The following is a 22,504-nucleotide window of genomic DNA, read 5'->3' as shown; positions in this document are numbered from 1 at the left end:
ACCTTAATCATTTTCAAGTGTACAGTTCGGTGGCATTAAGTACATTCACGTCGTGCCACAAGCTATATTATTTTTAACTTTTTACTATGAAAATGTTTGAACAAACCCAAAGGTAGAGAGAGAACTGTCTCACAAACTCCCACATCAGCCATGCTTTGCCATCTTGTTTTCTTTATCCACCCCCCACATACACATACTTTTTCAAAAATTGAAATAGAATAACACAAATTCATGGGGCGCCTGGGTGGCTCAGTCTGTTGAGTGTCCGACTTGATTTTGGCTGAGGTCATGATCTCAGGGTCCTGAGATCAAGCCCCAAGTCAGGCTCCACGCTGAGTGTGGAGCCTGCTTGGGATTCTCGCTCCCTTTCCCTCCCCTTCTGTACCCCCCCCAACTCTCTCTCTCTAAAAAAAACGAACAACACAAATTCGTTATCAATTCACCTATAATCCACTTCAGTATGCTATAGTTCTATCTTAACACCCGCCTTTAGGAAGCAGTATCTTCACCTGTAAAGAACTGAACCAGCAGCACCTGGCTCCAAGTACTTCGTCATTGACTCCCTACTATTTAGACTCTAACTTGAGCCAGAAGCCTCCCATGCTCCTGCTTACACAACCTGTGCAGCAGACTCTCCTACTCCCACAGGACCAGCCCCGTCTCTGGTCTTCCTCACTGTCCTGCCCCAGGCCACCCAACATTTCCTCCCCACACCTTCTCTGTTTAAGAAAGGCTCTGCTTCCTTCAAAGTCCAGATCCAACATTGTCTGCGAAGGGTCAGGGCCCTTAACAGTGCTCTCCCTTCCCATGGTTGAGCCCCTGGATACCTTGTAATAAATACCTACGGCTCATCTCCAACAACTCTGGTTCTCCAAGGAGTCAACTCCTTTGGAAACTTCCTGCTCTGATGGCCATCTTCTGTTTTGTCCAGGGGCCTCCACCTGGATTCCCTCTTTCGGACCAACCCTGAGGTTCCTGACCCGGGGTCCTGAAACACGACTATTATCTCCATGAGACCAGGGATCTTGTCTGGTTAGGCATCCCAGGTCTCTAATATATGAAATAGTATCTAGTATGCTGATTCCACAAATGTTTAGAGCATCCTACACATTTCCCAAAGGCAAGGAGCGTCTGTGATTCCAAAAATGGTTCAGAACCATGGACTTAGTCCTTTTGGATCCACTCTTTGTTCATACAGCCCACCTGGCCATTGATTTCAGTGTCGCTCTGAGAGGGTGTGGTCTCTTGGTTCACCCTGAATTCCATGCTCTGCAGTTCTGCCCCGGGGCCCTTGGTTCTGACCCAATCTGGGATTTCCATTAGAGCAGGAGATCTGGCCAAATCTTACTTTCCAGAGGACTTCAGCTCACAAGAGTCTCATGAAGGACTGACTATACAAATCATCAGGAACTCACAGTCTCTGATCTGCCTCTGAACAGAGTTTCAACCTCCAATTGGACTGCAAGCTCCTCATAGTCAAGGGCACATAACACTGTGCACTAATCAGACGTGGGGTGGGAAATCCATAAACATTTGTGGTCAGTTCATTAATCAATGTCATTGGCATTACAGGGGCAGAGAACAATGAGAAATTTGGAGGTGTGCTAAAGAGCAGAGCACAGTAAATCCTGTCTCTTAAATCATAACCCAGAAGCACTGAAAGAGCCTGTTTTCCCTTCCAAGACAAATTCTGACAGTTTTTCATAACTGCTACTTGTACCCAAATATCTTTAAGGCAGCCATACAAAACAACAGACGCTTGCTACGTTAAAGTACAGCTGCATTTCAAAAATTGCAGGTGTCATCAGAGACCTGAGTCTGCACCTGTTGAGAGAGAAATACCCTCAGACACCACCATTCAGAACTTTTTTTGTCTTTCTTGTTTTTTCAAGGTAGGCTCCACGCCACTGTGCAGCCCAATGCGGGGCTCAAACTCACTGAGATCAAGACCTGAGCTGAGATCAAAAGTGGGACTCTTAACCGGCTAAGCTACCCAGGTGCTCCCAGTTAACGTTTTAAAGCAGAGCTGCTATTTCCACATTCTCTAACTCAGCCAGGAACAAGTTAAGAACATCCCAATTGTATTAGGTGCTGTGGGAATCCAAAGCAGCCTATTTTTCTAACTCACTATTAAAAGCAATAAAAACACTTTTGATACTTATCCCTGCCCACACCTCTCAAAGATCTTAATCAAATTCAGTAAGGGTAGCAGGCAAATGTGAGCCCTGTTAACTCATCCGGCCTCTCACCGAAAGCCAGGGTACTCACAACCTAACTTCCTGTTTTAAGGCACCACACTTAACACATATAAATTAATAATTTTCAAAATTAAAATACAATAAAACACACAACACAAAATACATAAAATGGAATTTAATTTTCCTTGAAGGTTCAGGAAGGAACTCAGATTTTTCAGTGTCTTGGATTCATTATTACTAACCAAGACACTTACCAAAAATGCCTGTTAGTAGAGCTTTTAGAAGTTCATTTGGCGACCTCTGTTACATTTTATTATTCTTCATTGCCCAATTCCTATGACATTATCTGGAAAGAATACAATGTCCTCCCATGCATACTGGGCATGTGTGTGCGTGCATATGTACACAGTAGAAAATATACATGCCAATGGGAGACATAATTTTATCTGAGCCTAAAACTGATAAGAAGAAAAAGAAGGCCTCATTACTGTTTCCACCACCATTAACAGGAATCTTTCTACCTCACACAACACAGACATGATAGACCGTGGCATGCAAACAGGGACAAAAATCTGTAACATTCTAATCTATCAATACTGCATCTCTTTGGTGCCCACTCTTAAAAGGAACACACATATTCAAACAAGGATAATTCTGCAGAGCCCGCCTCCACCACAGAGCCTCTCACTGCCCCTCCCTGGAAGCCCGGTGGAACTCACTGCGCACAATATTCATTTCACGAGTCCCACTACTATTACTATAAATAACAACAATCATAATAAATGAGCAGCCAGCATTTAACAAGTGGTCACCATATGGTGGATATTGCACTCCCGCCCATTATCCCTCCTTTACCAATGAGAAAATGAGGGGTGAGGGAAGTCAAGTCACACGCCCTGAGGCACACGGAGAGTGAATGGGAGACCTGGGTTCAAACCCAGTCAACTCAGGAACCTGCTTTTTTAGTCTACTTCCTTGTTTATTTTCATACATGCTATGTTCTAAATCCCCAGCTGGACTGTAAATTTCTAAGAACAAGGGCTCTCTGTATTCCTTCCGTAAGTCTGCTGATAATAAATAACACAGTAGTTTAACATCAGTCGGTATTCATTAAAAAAAAAAAGCAGAAGCTTCTTCCTTGCAAACCCTTACTTACCATGTTGAACGGTTTTACCAAAAAAAGATTAGTACGAAGCGGGAAGAGGTAAGACTGAAGACCAGTACTGTGGACCTTAGCCACACAGCAAGTCTCATCGAGGAGGAGGACATGGCAGACATGGAGACCACCACTCAGATCCCCTTCAGGAAGGCCTGGCTGCCCAGCTGTGGGGAGTACAGTCGGCATACAACCCCCAGCTGTCAGCTCATTCAGGCTCAGCGTCAGGGGCAGAGAGCCCTTTCTCTGCACGGACACTAGTTGCCACACCCCTGCAGCTGTGTCACATCCCCCGACAGTTGAAAGCGGGGCACGTGGGGGCCAGGTAATAGATGGGGAGTCCTGGCTAAGGTCTGGCTTATAGCGGTTCCACTCACTGGGTCCGCAGACCCAGCTGGGGTACATAACTGAGATCGACATACCTGGCATTCGGCACGATCACCACATTAGGTCCTTGGTCTGTGGGGTAAGACCTACCAGAGTGGGGAAGGGCCAAGTAGAAGTCTGATGCTCCCCTGGCCTGTCCCACTCCTATCCCCCAGCCAAGACAGTAAATCAGAAACAGTACTGCGTCCCAGGGCAATGGCAGAGGTTAAGTGCCATCACGAAAGAGCCATGGGAGGCAGGGGCATGGTCTCCATCACATCTGCTTAATTTGCCAGTCTGACCCCTGCAGAAACCAGATGGATCCCGGAGGAAGACTGCAGACCATGGAGAGCTCAATCAGAGAGGTAGCCCTGATCCTGGCCACTGTGTCAAATGTGCCATCTCTTTAGAACAGAATAATACAGCCTCTGGTCCTACAAAGCCACTGATTTAGTGAATGCGTTTTTTTCTATTCCAATCAAAAAAGAGATCAGAAACAGATCGTGTTCCATGGAACACAGGACAGTATACGTTTACCAGTTCTGCCTGAAAGCAAACTTCTGCCCTCCTGGATGTCCGGACATCCCTCAGATCATCACAGTGATCCCCGACATCAGTGACATAATGTGGATCAGGTTGGAGGTGCAAGAGGCACCCCAGTCATCAGAGGCCTTGGTAAACACAGCTCTGTCTTCCACATCCATCGAATGTTTAGAGATCCAGGGGCCAGGCACATGCCAGGACATCTCATTACTGAGAGACCGATTTCTCACACACCCCCACATCTGCTGGGTATGCTGAAGCCCCAACCACTCTTTATCTGGAACGTTTCTCAAGGCTGTGTTTGCAGTGAGCAGCCTTGAGGGATGAGGTAATATCTCCGTAAATAAAGAACAGGCTTGCTTATAGGCTGCTATAATGCAGTGGGTTCCCCAGGCTCAGAGTTCCCTCCTGTGATGTAACCCACTGAGAGTGCAGGCATCGCTCTAGGGCTCCCTGCATCAACCCATGGGAATGGGGCTCAAGGAGCCAACAGAGACCCCGCCGACGCTCTGACTACTCATTTTGCTGGGACTTCTGTCAGCATCCATGTCACTGTGATAAGCTAATATTTTAGCTTAAGGGGGGGGCGGTAAAAGTCTCAGACCTTTCACAGTTTTTAATACCTATCCCAAAGTAAAATACGAATTATTGCATTTTGCACCTCTTAACACAAGGAAAGAAGCCCAATGTCTGGTGGGCCTCTCTGGGTGCTATCCTAAGGTTGAGCAGGCCCAGTAACAATCAACTCTAAGACAGAAGCAGCACATGTGGGGCCGAGCACAAGCAGAACCAGAGGCTTCAGACCCCAAGGCACCCACCAGGTTTGGCCCAGCATTCCTCTCACAGCCCGTACCTATGGTTGTGTAGGGAACCCCATCTGATCAACTGGAAGGAAAAGCCCAGGCTCGTGTTATAGATAAGCCACCTTGGTATGTGGGTACAAGGCAACAATGGATGGCAGCTATATTGCAGACTCACTTGGGATGGTCAGGAAAGATAGCGGGCGGCAGGCGGGGTGTGTGTGTGTGTTTGTGTGTGTGTGTGTGTGTCCCAAAGACAGCGGGCGGCAGGCGGGTGTGTGTGTGTGTGTGTGTGTGTGTGTGTCTCCCAACAGGTAGTGCTTTAAGCAGTGCACTGAATGGAAAAACAAGTGACAGAGTTCGATGACATATAGACTCATGGGCGGTAGTGAGTGGTCGGACTGTCAAGGGTCTAGAAGAAAAGACTGGAAGGCTCTCACAGGTCAGGTCCACTCCAGAGATCTCTCGGGTAGAAAAGGCTTTGTCAGGCCTGCATCACGGCTGACAGCCACCCCCTGTCCAAGCCTGCTTTCTCCTTCCTTTCACAGGTGTTGATCCCTACTAAATATACTGCACCCCCAATTCCATCTCAGCATCTGCTTGAGGAAACCCTGACCTAGGACAGGCGTGCACAACCCTGCCCTGTATAGCTCAGATGCTGTGGCTCCTGGAATCCCAGTGCCCACCCAGTGCCCCTACTTCCCAGCTAGGAGGCTGCACAGGTTCTGAGCCTCAGTGTCAGCCAGGAGAGTACCAGTACCTCTGAGAGGACAAACGAAAATGAGTGCCTTTCGTAGCTGCTTTCATTATTAACCAGTCCTATGGTGGTTCTTCCCTCACTGTAGATCCAGCTCTGGTTGGTGATCTCTCATCTCATTTCTTTGAACTCTGAGTCTATAAATCTGGGCTCATTTGTAGAACAGAAATATCTGTTCCTACTGGCTGATAAAGTATTGCTTTTCTGCCAAAAAGCAGCGCTAACAGGGCAGAGCTCCAGGGCCACAAGGAGCACTGAAGCAGAAAGCTGGAATTCTTAGCATGCAAATGCTGAAACCATCCCCTTCCACCTGCAAAGAACCAGAAACAACGGGCCGTGTGGCTTCTGCCAGGTTCACAAGCAAGACTCAAGGAAAAATCAGTAAAATATCCCACTTGGAGAAATCTCAGAATAGCAAAACAGGGATAGCGATTCTATGATTCTACTCAGAACCCCCCCCAAAAAAGACACAACGTTTTAATATCCTGTTTTTTTTTTCTCTCTCTCTCTTCCTTCCCTATCACTCCCACCCACCCAAGAGTGGGATGCTGTGGTAGAGTATCAGCCAGAGCATTACAGGAACAAAACAGTCAAGAGGTTCCCGTCCTGGCTCTGCTATTAATAAATCTCTGTGACTTCTCTGAGAAAAATGCTTCACTACCTGAAGTGAAGTTTCCTTCACGCTGAAATGAGGGCAGAGAAGTAGCTGCCTCCTGGCTCTTCCAGGTCTGGGTTTTCATGACACTCCAGGCATGTCCCTCAACAGTATCAGAGGTTCCTCAGCTGGGAGGACAATGCCACATACTGTCTAAATGTCTGCTGAATGAACTGCATTGAATTAATTGATCTTAGGAGATCTTTAAATGATAAGTACCCTTTGTTAAAAATAAAGTACCAAAAACTGGGGAGAGGGGAAGTTATTTGTAACAACCCAGCCCAGTTCCCCACCTGACGTGTAAAGTCAAGTTTGGTGCATGCCACACCGTGGGGGTGGGGGGCTGGGGGGTGCAATCTGATGAACAAGAAAAGCTGGGATTTCTGGTGAAGAAAAGGAAAAGGATTTTGGAGGCTCTGTTTACTTATTTCAATTATTTTACGTTTCCCAAGGTGCCCAAGCCCACCAAAAAAAAAAAAAAACAAAAAACCAATCAAACAACAGCTCAATCAATTTTGTTATATGTTGGATAGGAAAAGAACATCTTTCTAGAGCTACTGTGCTTGGCATTCATGTTGGCTTAATGATATGACAAAAATGAAGTGCAACTATTTAAGATTGTGAGGAAGTCACAAGCATATTGTCTTTGGGGCACTTAGATATAAGTGTAGGAGTAGGTGAGGGGGGCTAGGGTTGGAGAGGGGACCAGTTACTGAATTTTTAGCTAAGGACCCTTAAGTTTCTCCTCTGAGGACATTAAGCCCCAGCAAGTCTAACTCCTTGTGTGGGGAGTCGGGGCAGCTACACAGACGGAAAGCCCCTGGAGCCAAGAGCTTTTTGGAAGAACTGTGAGAGATCTATGTAGGAATACCTCTGCCTGAGCCCCAGATACAGCAGAGTAAGAGAGGTAGAGGGGCATGAGAAGCTTCAGCTCAGGAATGCACAAGGGAGTTCATCTGTGGGCAGGGCACACAAGGGAATCCCAAAAGGCTGTCCTATCCTATTTTCATGTGTCCACCATGATTAGAGACTGCGGTCTTCTACAAGTTTGATCTGAGACTCAAGCCTGATAAAGTTTCTCATGGGTAAGGGAGAACAACTGTGAGCGGGGGCCTGCCTTAAAAGGAAGCCAGAGAAGCGGCCTGCGTCTCAGGCTCACTTTCACAGCAGTTTCCCAGTCTTCCAATCACATCATAGCACCTGTGGAAGATAGCATTGATAGGACCCTGTGGGGATAAGCAGCTGCTTGGGTCCCAGCAAGTCTCCTTAGGAGTGGCGGGGGTGGCATCTCTTCACCTCTCTGGGAGGTGGGCTCCAGGAGAAGACATGGATAGAAGAGTGAGGGTGCAGGGGTGGTCTTACTCAGCAGGTCCCACTCCTGTCTTCATGGCTTCTTGCCTCTGCCCCTTCCTGTTGTCTCTTTTTTCGGGGTACCAGATATTGGGCCTGTTGTAGGCCATTCTAATATGAAACACCAGCACTGTATTTAAGTCCATTTATGGAAATTTCAAATTTTCCAAGTCCAATCCTCCAGGGAGCCTTTCCTGGTTCCCTAGGGTCAATTTCATGTCCTTCTTTTGGGTCCGAATGGCCTCTTCACTTGTCTCTCCAGGACACTCTAAGTTCCTTAAAAGTAAGGTGTATTCATCCCTGACCTTATCCACTACCTTGCATTATGGATATCAGATTTTATCTGTTGAATTTTAAAAGTTAATAAAAGGTAGAGCAGGCTGCAAATAAATACCAATTAAATATAAAGAACAGCAAGAGGCTAGACTCCAGTGGTTGGAAGACAAGTCCCCCTACCAGAAAAATCAGGACAAACTAAATTAAAAGCCTGTCCCCAGCACCAGTCAACTCTAGACTCACAGCTGTGACACAGGTATAAGAAAGAAGATGAGGGCGCCTGGGTGGCTCAGTTGGTTAAGCGACTGCCTTCAGCTCAGGTCATGATCCTGGAGTCCTGGGATCGAGTCCCGCATCGGGTTCCCTGCTTAGCAGGGAGTCTGCTTCTCCCTCTGACCCTCCCTCCTCCCTCTCATGCTCTCTCTATCTCATTCTCTCTCTCAAATAAATAAATAAAAAATAAAAAATAAAAAAATAAAAAGAAAGAAGATGAACAAGGTGGAGAAACACCATGAAACATTCAAGCAAAACCGGGAGGGTTTGGACTCCTAGGTGCTCCAGTCTTTGACTACTATTTCCTCTGAATTCCCCACAGCAATTGGTGGAATGATGCGCACACAGGAGATATTTTACAGATACTCACCAATCAATTAGTATGTAATAACTTATCTATGATAGGATCTATATTAATACCTTTTCAAAGCTATCAAAGGACCTTTCTCAAAAGTACCTTCTCACGTAGTAGGCTTCACCATTTTTTCTGCACTTCGCCAAAGAAGATATACAGATGGTAAATAAGCATGTAAAAAGAAGTTCAACATCATTAATCATTACAGAAATGCATGTTAAAACCATAATGCAATACCACTACATACTTCTTAGAATGCCTAACATTAAAAGACTGACCACACCAAATGTTGGTGAGGATATGGAGTAACTAGAACTACAATCACTTTGAAAAACAATTTGGCAATTTCTTAAAGTGTTAAGCATACACTTACCACATGGCCTAGATATTGTATTCCTAAGTGTTTACCCAAGAGAAATGAAATCATATGTCCATACAAAGATTTGTACCTGAATATATTTTATTTGCAGTAGTAAAAAAAAATTAAAAACCACCCAAATATCCAGCAACAGATGAATGGATAAACAAACTGTGGTCATGTCCATTCAATGGAATGCAATACAGCAGTAAAAAGAAATGATCTACTGATACATGCAACAATAGAGAAGAACCTCAAAATAATTATGCTGAGTAAAAAAGTCCCATTAAAAAAAGTATACACTGTATTATCCCACTTATATAAACTTCTCGAAAATGTAAATTAATCTACAGTGACAAAAAAGCAGCCCAGTAGTTACCTGGGGATAGAGGTGCCTAGTGAGCAGAATCATAGAGGGGCATGAGGAAACTTTCAGGGTGAAGAATATGTTCATTATCTTATAATGGTAAGTAAGGCAATGATTTCACAGGTATATACATATGTCAAATTTTATACACTTTAAGCAGGTACAATAAAGCTATTAAAAATGTAAAGACAAAAAAACTACACATCAAATTTGCAACAAACTGAATTGTATAGTTCTGATTTACATAAAAAATTTAAAAGTGTTTTTAATGACAATGCAACATGCTTAGAGATACTAATTTAACTAGAGGAACCAAACCACAATATAAAATAAAATATCTATCAAAAGGAAAAAAGCAAAACATTACCAGACTGTCTTTTCTGTGGACCCAAGGGTCACAAGCTAAAACTGGTCAGGGAAACATACTGGCAGCACTGGGCCCATCTGCGAGCTGATGGAGGAAGCAACCAAGTTAGGATCCACCTTCTTCTGAGTTTTAAATTCTAACAGGTTCCCAACTGTGGCATTAAGCCATAAGCAATAAGCTCTGCCAAGTCTCCCCACAACAGTCATTCCCCCTGATCTAGAGATGTTCTGATGATGGTTTTCCCAGATCCCCCCAACCCTGGAGTGCTCCTTACACCCCCTCCTGAAGCAGTGTTTCTGAATCTCAGATGTAAACAGGAATCTTCCTGGGAGCTGTTTAAATGTATCGATGATGGGGCTTTGGCCCTCGGAGAGCTCCTCATATGATTCTAATGTGCAGCCAGGGCTGGGAAGCACTGCTTAAAAGGCCCCCTCATCTCCGGGGAAGGGTGGGGTACCCACATGTGGCTGGCTGGTCCCTCCGCCTGGGAGCCCACTGAGTCCACTACAGGCCTACCTCGTTTGACTGCCTCTCTATTGTACTTTTTCCAAATTGAAGGTTGGTGGCAACCCTGCATCAAGCAAGTTTATCAGTGCCATTTTTCTAACAGCATTTACTCACTTCATGTTTCTGTATCACATTTTGGTAACTCTTGCAATATTTCAAGCTTTTTCATTAGCATTATATTCATTACGGTGATCTGTGATCAGTGATTACGACTTGCTGAAAGCTCAGATAATAGTTAGCATTCTTTAGCAATAAAGCATTTTTCAGTTAAGGTATGTGCGCTGTTCTTAGATAATGTTATTGTACACTTAATAGAACTACAGTATAGTGTAAACATAATTTTTATATGAACTGGGAAACCAGAATTTTCATTTGATTCACTTTAGCACAATATTCACCTTATTGCGGTGGTCGAGAACCAAACCTGCAATACCCCTGAGGTATGCCTGTACTACCCAGCTAGCAGAATGTCCCCAGAGTGAGAACTGACCTTGACAGCTCATCCCAAGGACCAGCAGGCCTGAGCTCAGAGCTTAATCTAGGCTGAGAAACTGCTTCTGAAGAGAAAGACAATGACACAACTACACAGACTTGGGGAGATGATCTACCTAGCGTCTCAGGAAGTACAGTCTCCGCTGAAACGGGTTTTTTCACATTTTCTTATTAAAAATTCCTGAATGAGGACTATCAGAGTGACTAGTATCACCCGATCAAAATCATTAAAATTCACCCTGCCCTAAAAGCCTCAAGCTAAGAGACAAAGCCATTTCCTACTCATGCCTATTCTCATGTTACTGAGGTCACTGTACTTGTTAGAGGTTATAGAACAGTTTTTGGCACAAGTGGACAGAGAAACTGGCTCACTGCTTCTTGATCACTTATAACCCTAAATAGGGACTTTCTGGGCCAAAATCTATGGGTTACTGATAGCCTACATGACAGAGAGAGAGAAAGAAAAAGAGATACATATCAAGAGACCACCAAAATTACTTTCCATTAAGAAAGAACAGAAAGACTTAAAAAAAAAAAAAAAGTTTCAGTTCCCAACAGCGTTAGATGGGAATGATATAGTGTGAAATATTAACAATCCTGAGACTCCGGCTCTTTGCTATGCAAAAATGGATTAAAAAAATCCAAAGAGGGGAAAAAAAGATCCAGCTTCTATCTGATGAGCTGTACTACACAACCACCCATTTCTTCTCTTCCTTCGCCAGTAATGGCCAGAGTGATGTCATAACCACACTAGACAGCTGTCTTCCTGGACAAAATCACCTTGTAAAGGAGAAATGCAATTAGCGGATACAATGAAATACAATTTTTAAACTGATTCTGCAGGCTGCCACATTTGACTTGGTGCTTAATGGCCAAGTTCTTTATTATAGTTTCCTATTTTATGCAATTTCTCTTTGATTCAGTATCTGTGGAAGACATGAGACTTAAATTCTCGTCTATGTCATACCAGGTCTGAGATAAACATGGGACAGATGAGCTGAGAACGAGGCCAGGACCAGAACCAGGCAGTAAGGGGCTCAAGTGCCACCAAGATGGGCAGGGAGCGTGGGGTGGCAGGACTCCTCCCCGACTCCTCCTGCCGGCCTCCTCTGGTCTCCCTCCTCGACCCCTGGCAGATTCTATCTACTCTTGAGACTTCCCCTACCACCCCTAAGGAGCTGATTACCAAAACTATTTCTTCAACAACAATCCAAGTTCCAGACCTACATTTTAAATGTGAAAATGTTCAAATACACATAAAAGTAGATAAAACAGTATAATGAGCTCATCAACAGTATCGTGCTCTCTTCCCCCAGTTTCAACAGTTAGTAGCTAAGTTTTATCACATTCTCCCCACCCCCATCCCTGCCCCAACACACACACTTCTGAGAAAGGGGAGGATGGAATATCTTAACACAGGTCCATCATATCATTTCACTCAAGACCTATGAGCTCCTCCAACTTAACATGCTTCAAGTAGAACTCATTTTATTTCTCCTCTGTTTATAGACAGCATGACTTCTGCACTTTTAGAGTTCCAGCCTGATCAAGCAAACACCTAGCCTGTAGAAAGTGCTTGGTCAATGCTTACAGAGTGACAAGTATAAACACACACACATGCACACGCCCGCACATATGTGCACACACACACACAGTAGGGGACCAGACAGCAGGAAGCAAAGGTCCAGACGGAGGGTCTAGCTAATAAGACAGGATCCAGGACTTCCTACTGGCTTCCTGCCAGGGGCCAGCACTTCTGAGTACGGAAACCCTCTGGCTGAAGCAGGAGAGCAGAGTAGTTCTGTCCATCGAAAGTATGACAATCCTGACAAGCTACAGATTTCAGCGTGCGGCTATTAGTAAAACTAAATATGGTTCTCTCGAGGGGAGAAAAGGATCTTTTACAACATATATGCTAATGAAGCACAACGACATAGAGCATTTAAAACAAAATGTCCCTATATTTATTCTCCATAGACAGATTTTTACATTAATATTTATGAGGGATTCCTCGTTTATTTCTCCCAGAGATTTTTCTCCTGCCCAAAGAGAGGGTTTTAGATAAGTAACATGAACCAATTATCTTTTAAACAGCTACAAATTTATCTGCATTCTGCTACTTGATTAATCTTCCTAATATACCCCTTTCCACACATCGGCCCCTGCTCATGAGCCCCCAGGGCCTGCTGTTCCCTGTGGGAGCGCACTACAAGGCCTCAGCCTGGCTTGCAGGTCCTGCTTGCTACCCAAGCCTCCAGATCCAATCCTATCCATCCTCACTCAGCAGGGCCAGACCAGCACCTCCAAATCCTCCCCCGGAGATATTTCTGTCGGTCCAAATGGCACCTGGTTCCCAGCCATCTAAATACCCAATGCTTATACTTTCAATTTACTAAGAGCCATGAGCAGTAAACATCTGGTAGAAAGATGTTCTCAGCCTTACTGGCCAGTGGGCAGGGGCTGGAGGGTAGCATAGAGGGGAACTAGCCCAGAGGACATGCTCGTTCAGCCCTCAGCACCTGAGACAAGCCCAGGCAGGAAAGGAGAGGCAAGGAGCCCTAGTTCCCAAGGAGTTTCCAGTCTAACCAAAACACAAGGCAGACAGTGAGTGGCAAATGCCACGGAAGAGCCACAAAGTCAAGCGTCACAGCGGTTACAAGTTGAAGGTTTCTTCCTGCCCAGTCACTGGACCACATTTTTCTTTCCCCAGTCAGTGACAGACTGAGAGACACGCTTCCCTTCTCTGCCTGCCAATAACACGAGCACATAAAACACACGAGAAAGGACACTGCAAGAACCATCACGGAGTGTGTCTCCTCCGAACCCCCCAACGAGGGACTCTGAAGAAGGAGGAGAGCGAGGCAATAGTGTGGACTGGACACGCAGGAAGACTATTCTGCACCGTTGGCCTGAAAATGCCTTTGGATTCTATTTCCAGGCAAATAGAAAACAAAGTGAGCAGCAACAAAAAAGCAGAGGGAGCAGATGAAATGATGCTTGGGCAGTTAAAGTTTTACAATGCAATCGGGCAAGGCCCGGACTCTTCCCGGCCCCGCTGCACGGAGCTCTGACTACGGAGGGTTTCTTTCTGCCGCTGGCATGCTGGCCTGACAGGATTCTCCCCACTTTCCTAGTCACAATCATAAAACCTTACAAGAGCCAGGCACACTAGCTTTCTCCCAACCTTTTAACCTTCATAGGGAAAACTAGCTGAAAATTTTGTTGACGAAACAGAGGGAGACAACGAATTACAGGATTGAAGACCCGCGTGCAGGTAAGGTAACCCTTGCTGTGTGCACATTCCTATGCAAACTCAGGACCCTGAAGAGATGTCGATACGTTTTTCTGAGATGGGGCCGGTACCTCTCACTGTTCTTAGAGGCAGCGCCAGTCTTGTAGGGAAAAGGCAAGAGTGGCACTGAGTCAGACAGCTTAAACACGACTGATGTGAATAAAATGAGTTTCTGCCGTGCTTGTTATTGGAAACTGATCTCTTCCTTATTAATATGGTCCCGCAATGGAGACAAAGATTTCTCCATGTTCTAGAATGCAAACAATGTTTTAATCTTTAATTATATTCTCAATTTCAACTCTTCTGGAGAGTTACAGCCACCAAGGCCTGGGATTATTTCTTTATTACACAGCCTCTCAGTGGTATTTAATGAATATTGTTACTTAGTACTTGCCAGTAGGGGAAAGAAGGATTTAGTGAGTTCCTACTCAAGTTTTGATGACTTTTCCAAAACTCACAGCTGCAAAATCCTCTACCTCCTCTTGGGGACATGCCATACAGGCAGCCTGCTCTGCTCAGCAGCCCAAGCTCGGGAAGAGTCAGCCCGTGGAATGAGCATCCCCGCAGAAAGGGATTCAGGATACAACGCTCTGTGTTTCTAAAGCTCGTGGCAATGAACCAGGGTGCTCCTCGTTCATGGTTTAGTCACTGTTGGTCCGCTCAGAGGCAAGCTAAACTCCAGCAAAAAGAGATGTCGAATATTCTTGTTCAGGGCTCCCATCATCATCTACGTTGAAGAATTTAATATAAACTTATCAGCATAGAGCCAAATTCTGCCCTCAACCAAATATCAAGATCCTCATAAGGCAAAACAAGCTCAAGTAATCAGGAAGAAAATTAGGTCCCTGCAAGGAAGTGCATCTGCAGTCACTACTCAAACATCTGTACCAAGGTTTCTGTAATGGGATAGCAACTATAGAACCCTGGAGGTTGATATCTGTGTGGTCGAAAGAAAAAAACACGTAAAAAAAAAAAATGTCTTGAAAATCAGCAACAGAAAAGATAATGATGTAATGGCCAGGAAGCTACAGGAAGAGGCTCTGGGCTTACTGCACTTTGTCCTGGCAAACATTCGCCTTGCTCGGTTTCAACATCAATGACCCCAAGAAGCTCCCACCCTCATTCATCACTATTGCCAAGGACAGATTTATGCCACTGCTTTGCTCTCCGTGATTCCTGTTGGTTTCACATTAAGCAAAAGACAACAGCCTCTGCCTTTCAAGAACAGAAGCGGCATTTACCACACATCTTGGAAAGAATCCAATCATGTGTATAAGCACCATGTGTAATTTCAAGTCGATGATCTTCCTGGGAATTAGTGTGCAAGGCGCTGGCAGAAAATGAGCCTCTGTCAGTTAAACTCCCATAGCCAAATTAGAGGTCCTACCGAAGGCAATCTGTTGTTCAAACACTGGAACCCCGAGGTGCACACGCCGTGTCATTATCCCTGCTACCTCCCGAACTGGTGGCATTTCTTTCCAGCAACGCTTGTCCTGCATGCTGTTTTGGTGGTGGTGTTTTTGTTACTCAAACCTGAGGTAGGTCATTCAAGAACAGGAGCATGAAGACTCCCTGCACTCTGAAAGGTGGTAGATAATACTGAAACAGATGCAAAATGTTGAGGAAATGGTACTGGAAGACTCCAAAGAACATCAAGGAATACCACTCAGTGATAAAATGGAACGAGCCACTGACATATACAACATAAATGAATCTCCAAAATATCATGTGGAGCAAAAGAAACCGGAAAGAAAATATGTTCCGCAGGACTCCATTTATGTGGAGTTCTAAAAGAGGCAAGACTAGGGTATAGGGATAGAAATTAGAACAGTGGTGGCCTGATCGAGAAACTGGAGAGAAGTCAACTCTTTCCAGGAGTCCTGCTGTCGAGAGAGAGGAGCTGGGAGCTGGAAGAAGTGGGATTATGAGCCGGGTGTTCCCACGGGAGGAGGGTGTGGGTAAGCGTGTTTGCGTACTACCAGGAATGAGCCAGGAGAAAGGGGAATCCTGATGGTGTGGGAGAGAGAGAAGACCAGCAGACGAATGGCCTGGAGTAGCTAAGAGCGAGCGTGGACCTACTAGGGGAGAGGAAGGGCTGTCCCTGGCTGGGAGCATGGACAGTGCCTCCCGAGTGTCCAGAGGACAGGTAGCCTATGAAAGGAAAAGTGCCCTTAATTGAGCCGGCAGGACCTTTTCACGAAGGATAACTCGACACAGAAGAAACTGCCTGTCCCCACAACTTCCAGGGGCTGGATGGGGTAATACTTTTAAAAATAACCTTTCTGTAGAACAATTTTTCCCCTCGAATCTAAATGAGATCTATGTGTGCGAAGTAAGAACCTCGCTGCCACCGAGAGTCAGCACTTCATCAGGCCACCGCCAGGTGTCCCAGGCCATTCGGCTTGACGATATGGATCAAAACCCGTATCGATGTTAACAGAAAAGCAGGCTGAACAATGTGTCGTGAATGTAAGATTGTTATCTAAGAAAGCACAAGTAAACATGGGCACATCTGACATGTATTAAATACACAGATATCTCAATAGGCAACTTGCAGATCAATCAAGTAAGACAGCCACTCTTAGCTGATCTCATTCCTACAAGGGGCAAGACCTGATAATGTTTACCCAGGAACAGGGGACACAGCTCCTTTCTGAAAACGACCGGGCCCTTTTCGCAACAGACTCAACACAGCCATTCGGGAATCACAGAAGTGAGGTGGCTTCGTCAGTGCGCTCTGAATGCTAACACGTGATAAAAGATCTTTCATTACGAACAGCATCTTTGTCTTCTTACAAGCTTCTTTGGGGGAGGAGAAAGATATGAATCATTAATCCCATGAATCACTAATCCTATGGGAATTCAGGGGAGAATCAGAGTCAATTCAAAGACTACTGCTGTTCAAGCCAACTGCATTTTAAAAACAAACACCTGCACAAATCTCCTGCATTCTCGCCATGCCTGTGGTCTCAGCACACTTAGGCAGAGCCAGGGGTTTTGCTGTGGCAGACTTACTGCCATCCAGATGCTGACATGAGCCAATGCAGAAACCCGTCTGTCACTGCATCAACAGAGGTCCAGAGGAGGGTGAGTATGGGGCCCAGCACTGGTCCTCCACTGGTTTCCTCCACGGAGAAATAAACCCTTTCCTTAGAATCCTGTAAGCCAATGTGAGAAAGCATGAAGCTCTCTTAATAAAGTCAGGCTTCCGTCTTTCACCTGGCAGTGGAGAAATTCAGTGAAGTTTGGCTAGGCCTCCCTAAGCGTGGATCTCTCTCAGCGCCCTGCCTGTGGCCTTCTTGAGCATTCTGGGATCATGTCATTAGGACTTGGCACACATTACTAGGATTCCCTGCTACTTGTTTGTTCCTCTGTTTCTGCTCAGAGCTTCGTGAAAGCCAAATTCTATCTTATGCATCTCCAAATCCCCAGCACAGAGCATAGGACCAAACACCTGTAGGCCCTGAGTAAATAATTTGCCGAATAAATAAGTGAATGGGGCTTACAGGCTCAACCCTTCTTCCCTCTGTGCAATGACTCTCCTCATTGGCAACTGCGGTGGTTTTAAAAAACATCCACAAATTTTTTGATAATCCTCCTTTCAAAAGGGAGAGCCTCATCCCTTCCCCTTAAACATCAGTCAGACTTAGTGACTCATTTCTAACTAACAGAATGGGGTGGAATGGATGCTGTGCCTTTGGAGGCTAGGTCATAAAAAGGATCGACTCTGCCTGGCTCTCATTCTCTGAGATGGCTTGCTCTGGGAGAAGTCACCCGCAAGTCATGAGGGTACTCAAGCCTCCTGTGGAGAGGGACTGAGGTCTCTTGTCAACAGCCAGCACCAACTTGCCTGCCATGTGAGCGAGTTACCCTGGACAAGACCTCCAAACCTCAGTCCAACCTTCAGATGATTGCATTTCTGGCTGATATCTGATTGCAATCTTCTGAGAGACTGAGCCAGAACCATGCAGCCAAGCCACTCTCAGATTCCTGAGCCACAAAAAATGTGAGAGATCATGTTTACTGTTGTCAAATCACCATGTTTTGGGGCGATCTGTTATGCAGCAATAGATGACTAATGCACCAGTCCTGGAGGGTTTGGGTGTTGTTTTATAAGGGATTTCCTTAATGACAAAGTTTTTATGGTCATGTCACGCTTGTAATACAAATTTTGTAATTAGCACTGTTCTACAGAATACAGCCACAACATGGCTGATTAATATGCAAATTTAAATGCTCCATAGATAAAATTACATGACCTTCAAGTCTAACAACTACATTCAATAAATGTTGAGATGTCATACAGAACATTACAATATAATCCCTTTTGGAGGTTGTTTCTTGTTTTTAAACATTATATATGCATAGAAAAAGTTGAGGACAATATCCATCAAAACCTTAGCAATAACTTTCTCTGTGTGACAGTATTATTATGTTTTCCTTTCGTGTCATCTTTGGTTTGTTCAAGGTCTACAATATGTATATATTACTAGTGGCCTATGTTTTAATTTAAAAATTTTTGGATTCAATTAGTCCAGCAGCTTTGTCTTGCTGGTATTTCTATTCCTGACTCTACCACAATAAGAAGCACATAGTAGGTGCTCAATAAAAGTGCACTGAAGGTCCTTTAGCTATAGATCCTGCCTACTGGACAGGTCTTTGAAGGGATCCACAATAGCATGAGCCCCAAAAGCTCAATGATGTGAAAAGGCAGCAGTCAATTTTCACAGGAGACAGGCTACTAAGTATAGGAAATCATTCCGACGTTGTATTCTTAGGACACAGTAACCACTTTTCTCTTTGAAACTAAGTATTTTGAGTGATTTATTATAAATTTATAATGACAGTTGTGAACACCTTTTTTTTTTTTTTTTGGCATGAGAACAGAGTCTGTTGATTGCCTTGGTGCTTAAAATAGTTTCTAAGTGTCCTCATAATAGCATGTCACCTGTAAACAGGTTTCAAGCCAATGCAAATGAACAAATGGTGAACAGATGGACTAAGAGCTGTCTTTTGTCAAGAGAGAGTTAGCAACAAACACTTTTTGGCTCCAGTCTAATGGGACCATTAGAAAGTCTTTCACTTCTCACCAAACATCTTGCCTCGGTAGACAATCCATGCAGGGAAAATGACAAGTTACAAGGCCCATTAGACTTTGGAGAGCTGAAAGTTGGAGATTTGCAGAATCACCAAATCAACATATGAGAAACAACAGATAATGTTCCTTCAGAAGCCTTCTACCAAACAGTGAAAATTCTCCGCTTTGCATCACTCCAAGTGTCTGAAAACCGTGCACCTGTGCATGCGGCAGGCAAAAAATAACTTGTTGGAGGCTGGTTGGTTATGCTCCTCTTCTCCTGGAAGCAAATGTTAATTGTGAAGAAAGCCTGAAAAATCACAGAAATGGTGGTGCGAGTGTCCAGTGATGAGGGAAAAGATCTTGAGGCATCCTCCGTGACCTCCCAGCTCTCTGCTGGCCTCTCTCCACCTAACGTCTTCTCCTTGGAGAGGCCTCTGACCACACGGTCTAAGCAGTTTCCCCAATCCCATCCCTCACTACCCTATGTGTTCCTTTCTAAGCACCAATCACAACCGGAAATTATTAATTTGTTAATTTGTTTAGGGCTTTTTGGGTTTTTTTTTTTTTTGGTCTTCTTTCCCCAGCAAAAAAAAGCTTCAGGAAGGTGGGACCACATCTGTGTTGCTCACAATTGTATCCTCCACAGCCTAGGACAGTGCCTGCAGATAGCAGGTACAATATTTGCTAATCAAACAGAAAATAAGTGAAATCTTGCATAAAGGCAAACAACTGAGTCTCACCTGGAAACATTCCTCTGGACTGGAAATTTTAAAATGTACAGCTGATCCCTGAACAGGCTGGAAATGCACGGGTCCACTTTATATATGATATTTTTGTCAATACAGTACTATAAATGTATTTTCTCTTCCTTTTAATTTTCCTAATAACATTTTCTTTTTTCTAGCTTATTTTATTCTAAGAATAGAGTATATAATACACTTAACATACAAAATACCTGTTAATCGACTGTTTATGTTATCTGTAGGCTTCTAGTCACTATTAGGCTATCAGTAGTTAAGTTTGGGGGGAACCAAAAGTAATACACAGATACACAGATCTTCGACTGTGCCCATGACCCCTGCATTGTTCAAGGTGTCAGCTGTAGTTTGTAACTGAGCATGTAACCAAAAGAGGGTACAATAGGAGGGCAGGACAGGCTAGGGAACATGTCTAAAGTCCCAGCCAAGCCGTTTGGGAGTATGGCCTTGCTCAGGGGAGTGTGCATGCTCACAGGGAAGCTATCAGCAAAGACTGGTGTGTTCACATCTCTGATTCCACACAGAGTGAGCCCTGGCCTTCATCTACCAGGGCTTCTAGCACAAAATAACCCAACAGGTAAATGGATGAATCCCTTGTGGCATAATCGAAAGAATATTACATAGCAACAAAAAAGAACAAACAACCTGGACAAATATAATAGACATTATGCTGGGTGAAAAAGAGCTGATAATAAAAGATTACATATTGTGTGATTCCAATGATATGAAGTTCAAGAACAGGTAAAAATCAATCGTTCAAAGAAGGTGGAACAGTGCTAAACCTGGGTAGGGAGGCAGCAAGTGTACAGACTGGGAACATGGGGAGGAGCCCTCTAGGGCTTCTGGAAGCGGTGGCCACGTGGCCTGATCTGGGTGGAGCTACGTGGAGGTGTGCACATGTGAAAACAATCACCATGCTGTACATTTCTGAACCTCACAGTATCTCTTCTCTCTCCTACTAGGAAAAAGAAGGGCTCACATTTTACGAGTTTAAAAGAGAACAAGTGAGCCTAGCACGACTTGAATCCCAGCTCCCCCAGATTCTCTAGGCGGCCTGCAGCTTATCAAAATGTGCTCCTCAGCTGTCTCATCGGTGAAATAAGGACAACCGTACTTAGGCTCTGCCAACTTTGCGACTATGACAAGGAAATAAAGAAAAGGCTAGGAGGTAGCTTTAAATCCTAGGTGGAAAAGTTACACAAAGTATGTCAATTACAAAGCTCATCATCACTGCTTCACTTAAGATCTATGCAAAAAGATGTTACCTGTGTGCTGGGTTTCTAATCTTAGCAGGTACCTTGGCAAAAGGAAGAACAATTTCACAAAAAATAACTTTCCATTCACCAAAAACAAGCACCAAGGAGAGTTCACCCAGGACAAAAGAACTGTTTCAAACCCATTACTTACTGAGGTGGTAAGACAAGAGTCGTGGGCTGAGCCTTTGGTCTCCGTTTAGCAGATACTCCCATCTGGTTAGCAGAGCGTTTCAAGGACTGTTGATTCAAAAGGCCAGACGCCAGACCTGCATGGTACTGCAACTGCACAAACAAAACAAAAGGGGAAGAAAAATACCGTTTGATAAACGGAGGCCAATACTTGATGTATCTTACCCCCTTAGAACATTCTAAATCACGGCAAATGCAGCGGCTAACATTTTGCTTCAAGGAATGTATTTGTAAGGAGCTACTGAGACAAACGGAAAGAAGCATAGACAAGGTTGTTCATCACAGCATTACCTAATGATGGAGAACCAGCGACCACCTGAATGCCCAACAATAACTGGGAACTTGGTTAAGATATGGAAAGCAATTTACGACATCATTTTGTTGAATAAAAAACAAAAACAGGTTACATTGTAAACGGAGAGACACTTAAAAAGATGGTCTCTCAAATATTAACAGTAATAGGGGCACCTGGGTGGCTAAGTGGGTTAAGTATCCGATTCTTGGTTCTGGCTCAGGTCGTGATCTCAGGGTTGTGAGATAGAGCCCCTCATTGACTCCACATTCAGCGGGGAGCCTGCTTGGGATTCTCCCCCCCGCCACCGCTCCCCTCACCTGCACAGCCTGTGTGTGCGTCTCTCTCTCAAATAAATAGAATAAAATCTTAAAAAAAAAAACCGTTAACGGTCTATTCCTAAGTAGCAGAACTTAAGTAATTTTTTCTTTCTTCTTTATTTTTCACTACTATTTCATATATGCTTTATATCAATGGTTTTTTAAAGCCTATGTCATTCTTTATAAGATGATCCACAGGAATTCCTTAAAGACAAATTAGTTCTGGGAACTCTTGCTTATAATAAAAACCACATAACTGGGTAGCCTACTGCATTAACTGGGAGCACAACATGGCCTATCATAAACATATATGAAACACACCGTGTGGTCAGCCTCAACATTCGGAACCACAGGGCCACTGTCTTCAGTGCTGAAGATACAAGTATCAGTCATAAGAATAAGCTCCTGAGCATATCTTACAACAAAGCATACAAATGGATACAGGCTCACCGAAGAGAACGGGATGGAGAAGTTCGTTTCACTCTGTGTACATGTAA

The 22,504-nt window shown here is 44.4% G+C and overlaps 1 protein-coding gene across 2 annotated transcripts in view; it reads right to left on the bottom strand.

Moving 5' to 3' along the window:
• The window catches only part of MED27 (mediator complex subunit 27), a 202,864-nt gene that overhangs the window by 117,558 nt on the left and 62,802 nt on the right, over positions 1-22,504 (bottom strand). For both annotated transcript variants that reach the window (XM_035015557.1, XM_035015558.1), the window contains exon 3: positions 21,358-21,488. In XM_035015557.1, the coding sequence (XP_034871448.1) occupies positions 21,358-21,488 (131 nt within the window). The remainder of the gene's footprint in view (positions 1-21,357; positions 21,489-22,504) is intronic.

The sequence above is a fragment of the Mirounga leonina genome, unplaced genomic scaffold, assembly GCF_011800145.1.
Source record: "Mirounga leonina isolate KUSES-001 unplaced genomic scaffold, KU_Mleo_1.0 Mir_170, whole genome shotgun sequence".
In the NCBI taxonomy this organism is placed as follows: domain Eukaryota; kingdom Metazoa; phylum Chordata; class Mammalia; order Carnivora; family Phocidae; genus Mirounga; species Mirounga leonina.
The sequence above is the reverse complement of the archived record's forward strand: the minus strand, read 5'-3'. Positions and strand labels throughout refer to the sequence as shown.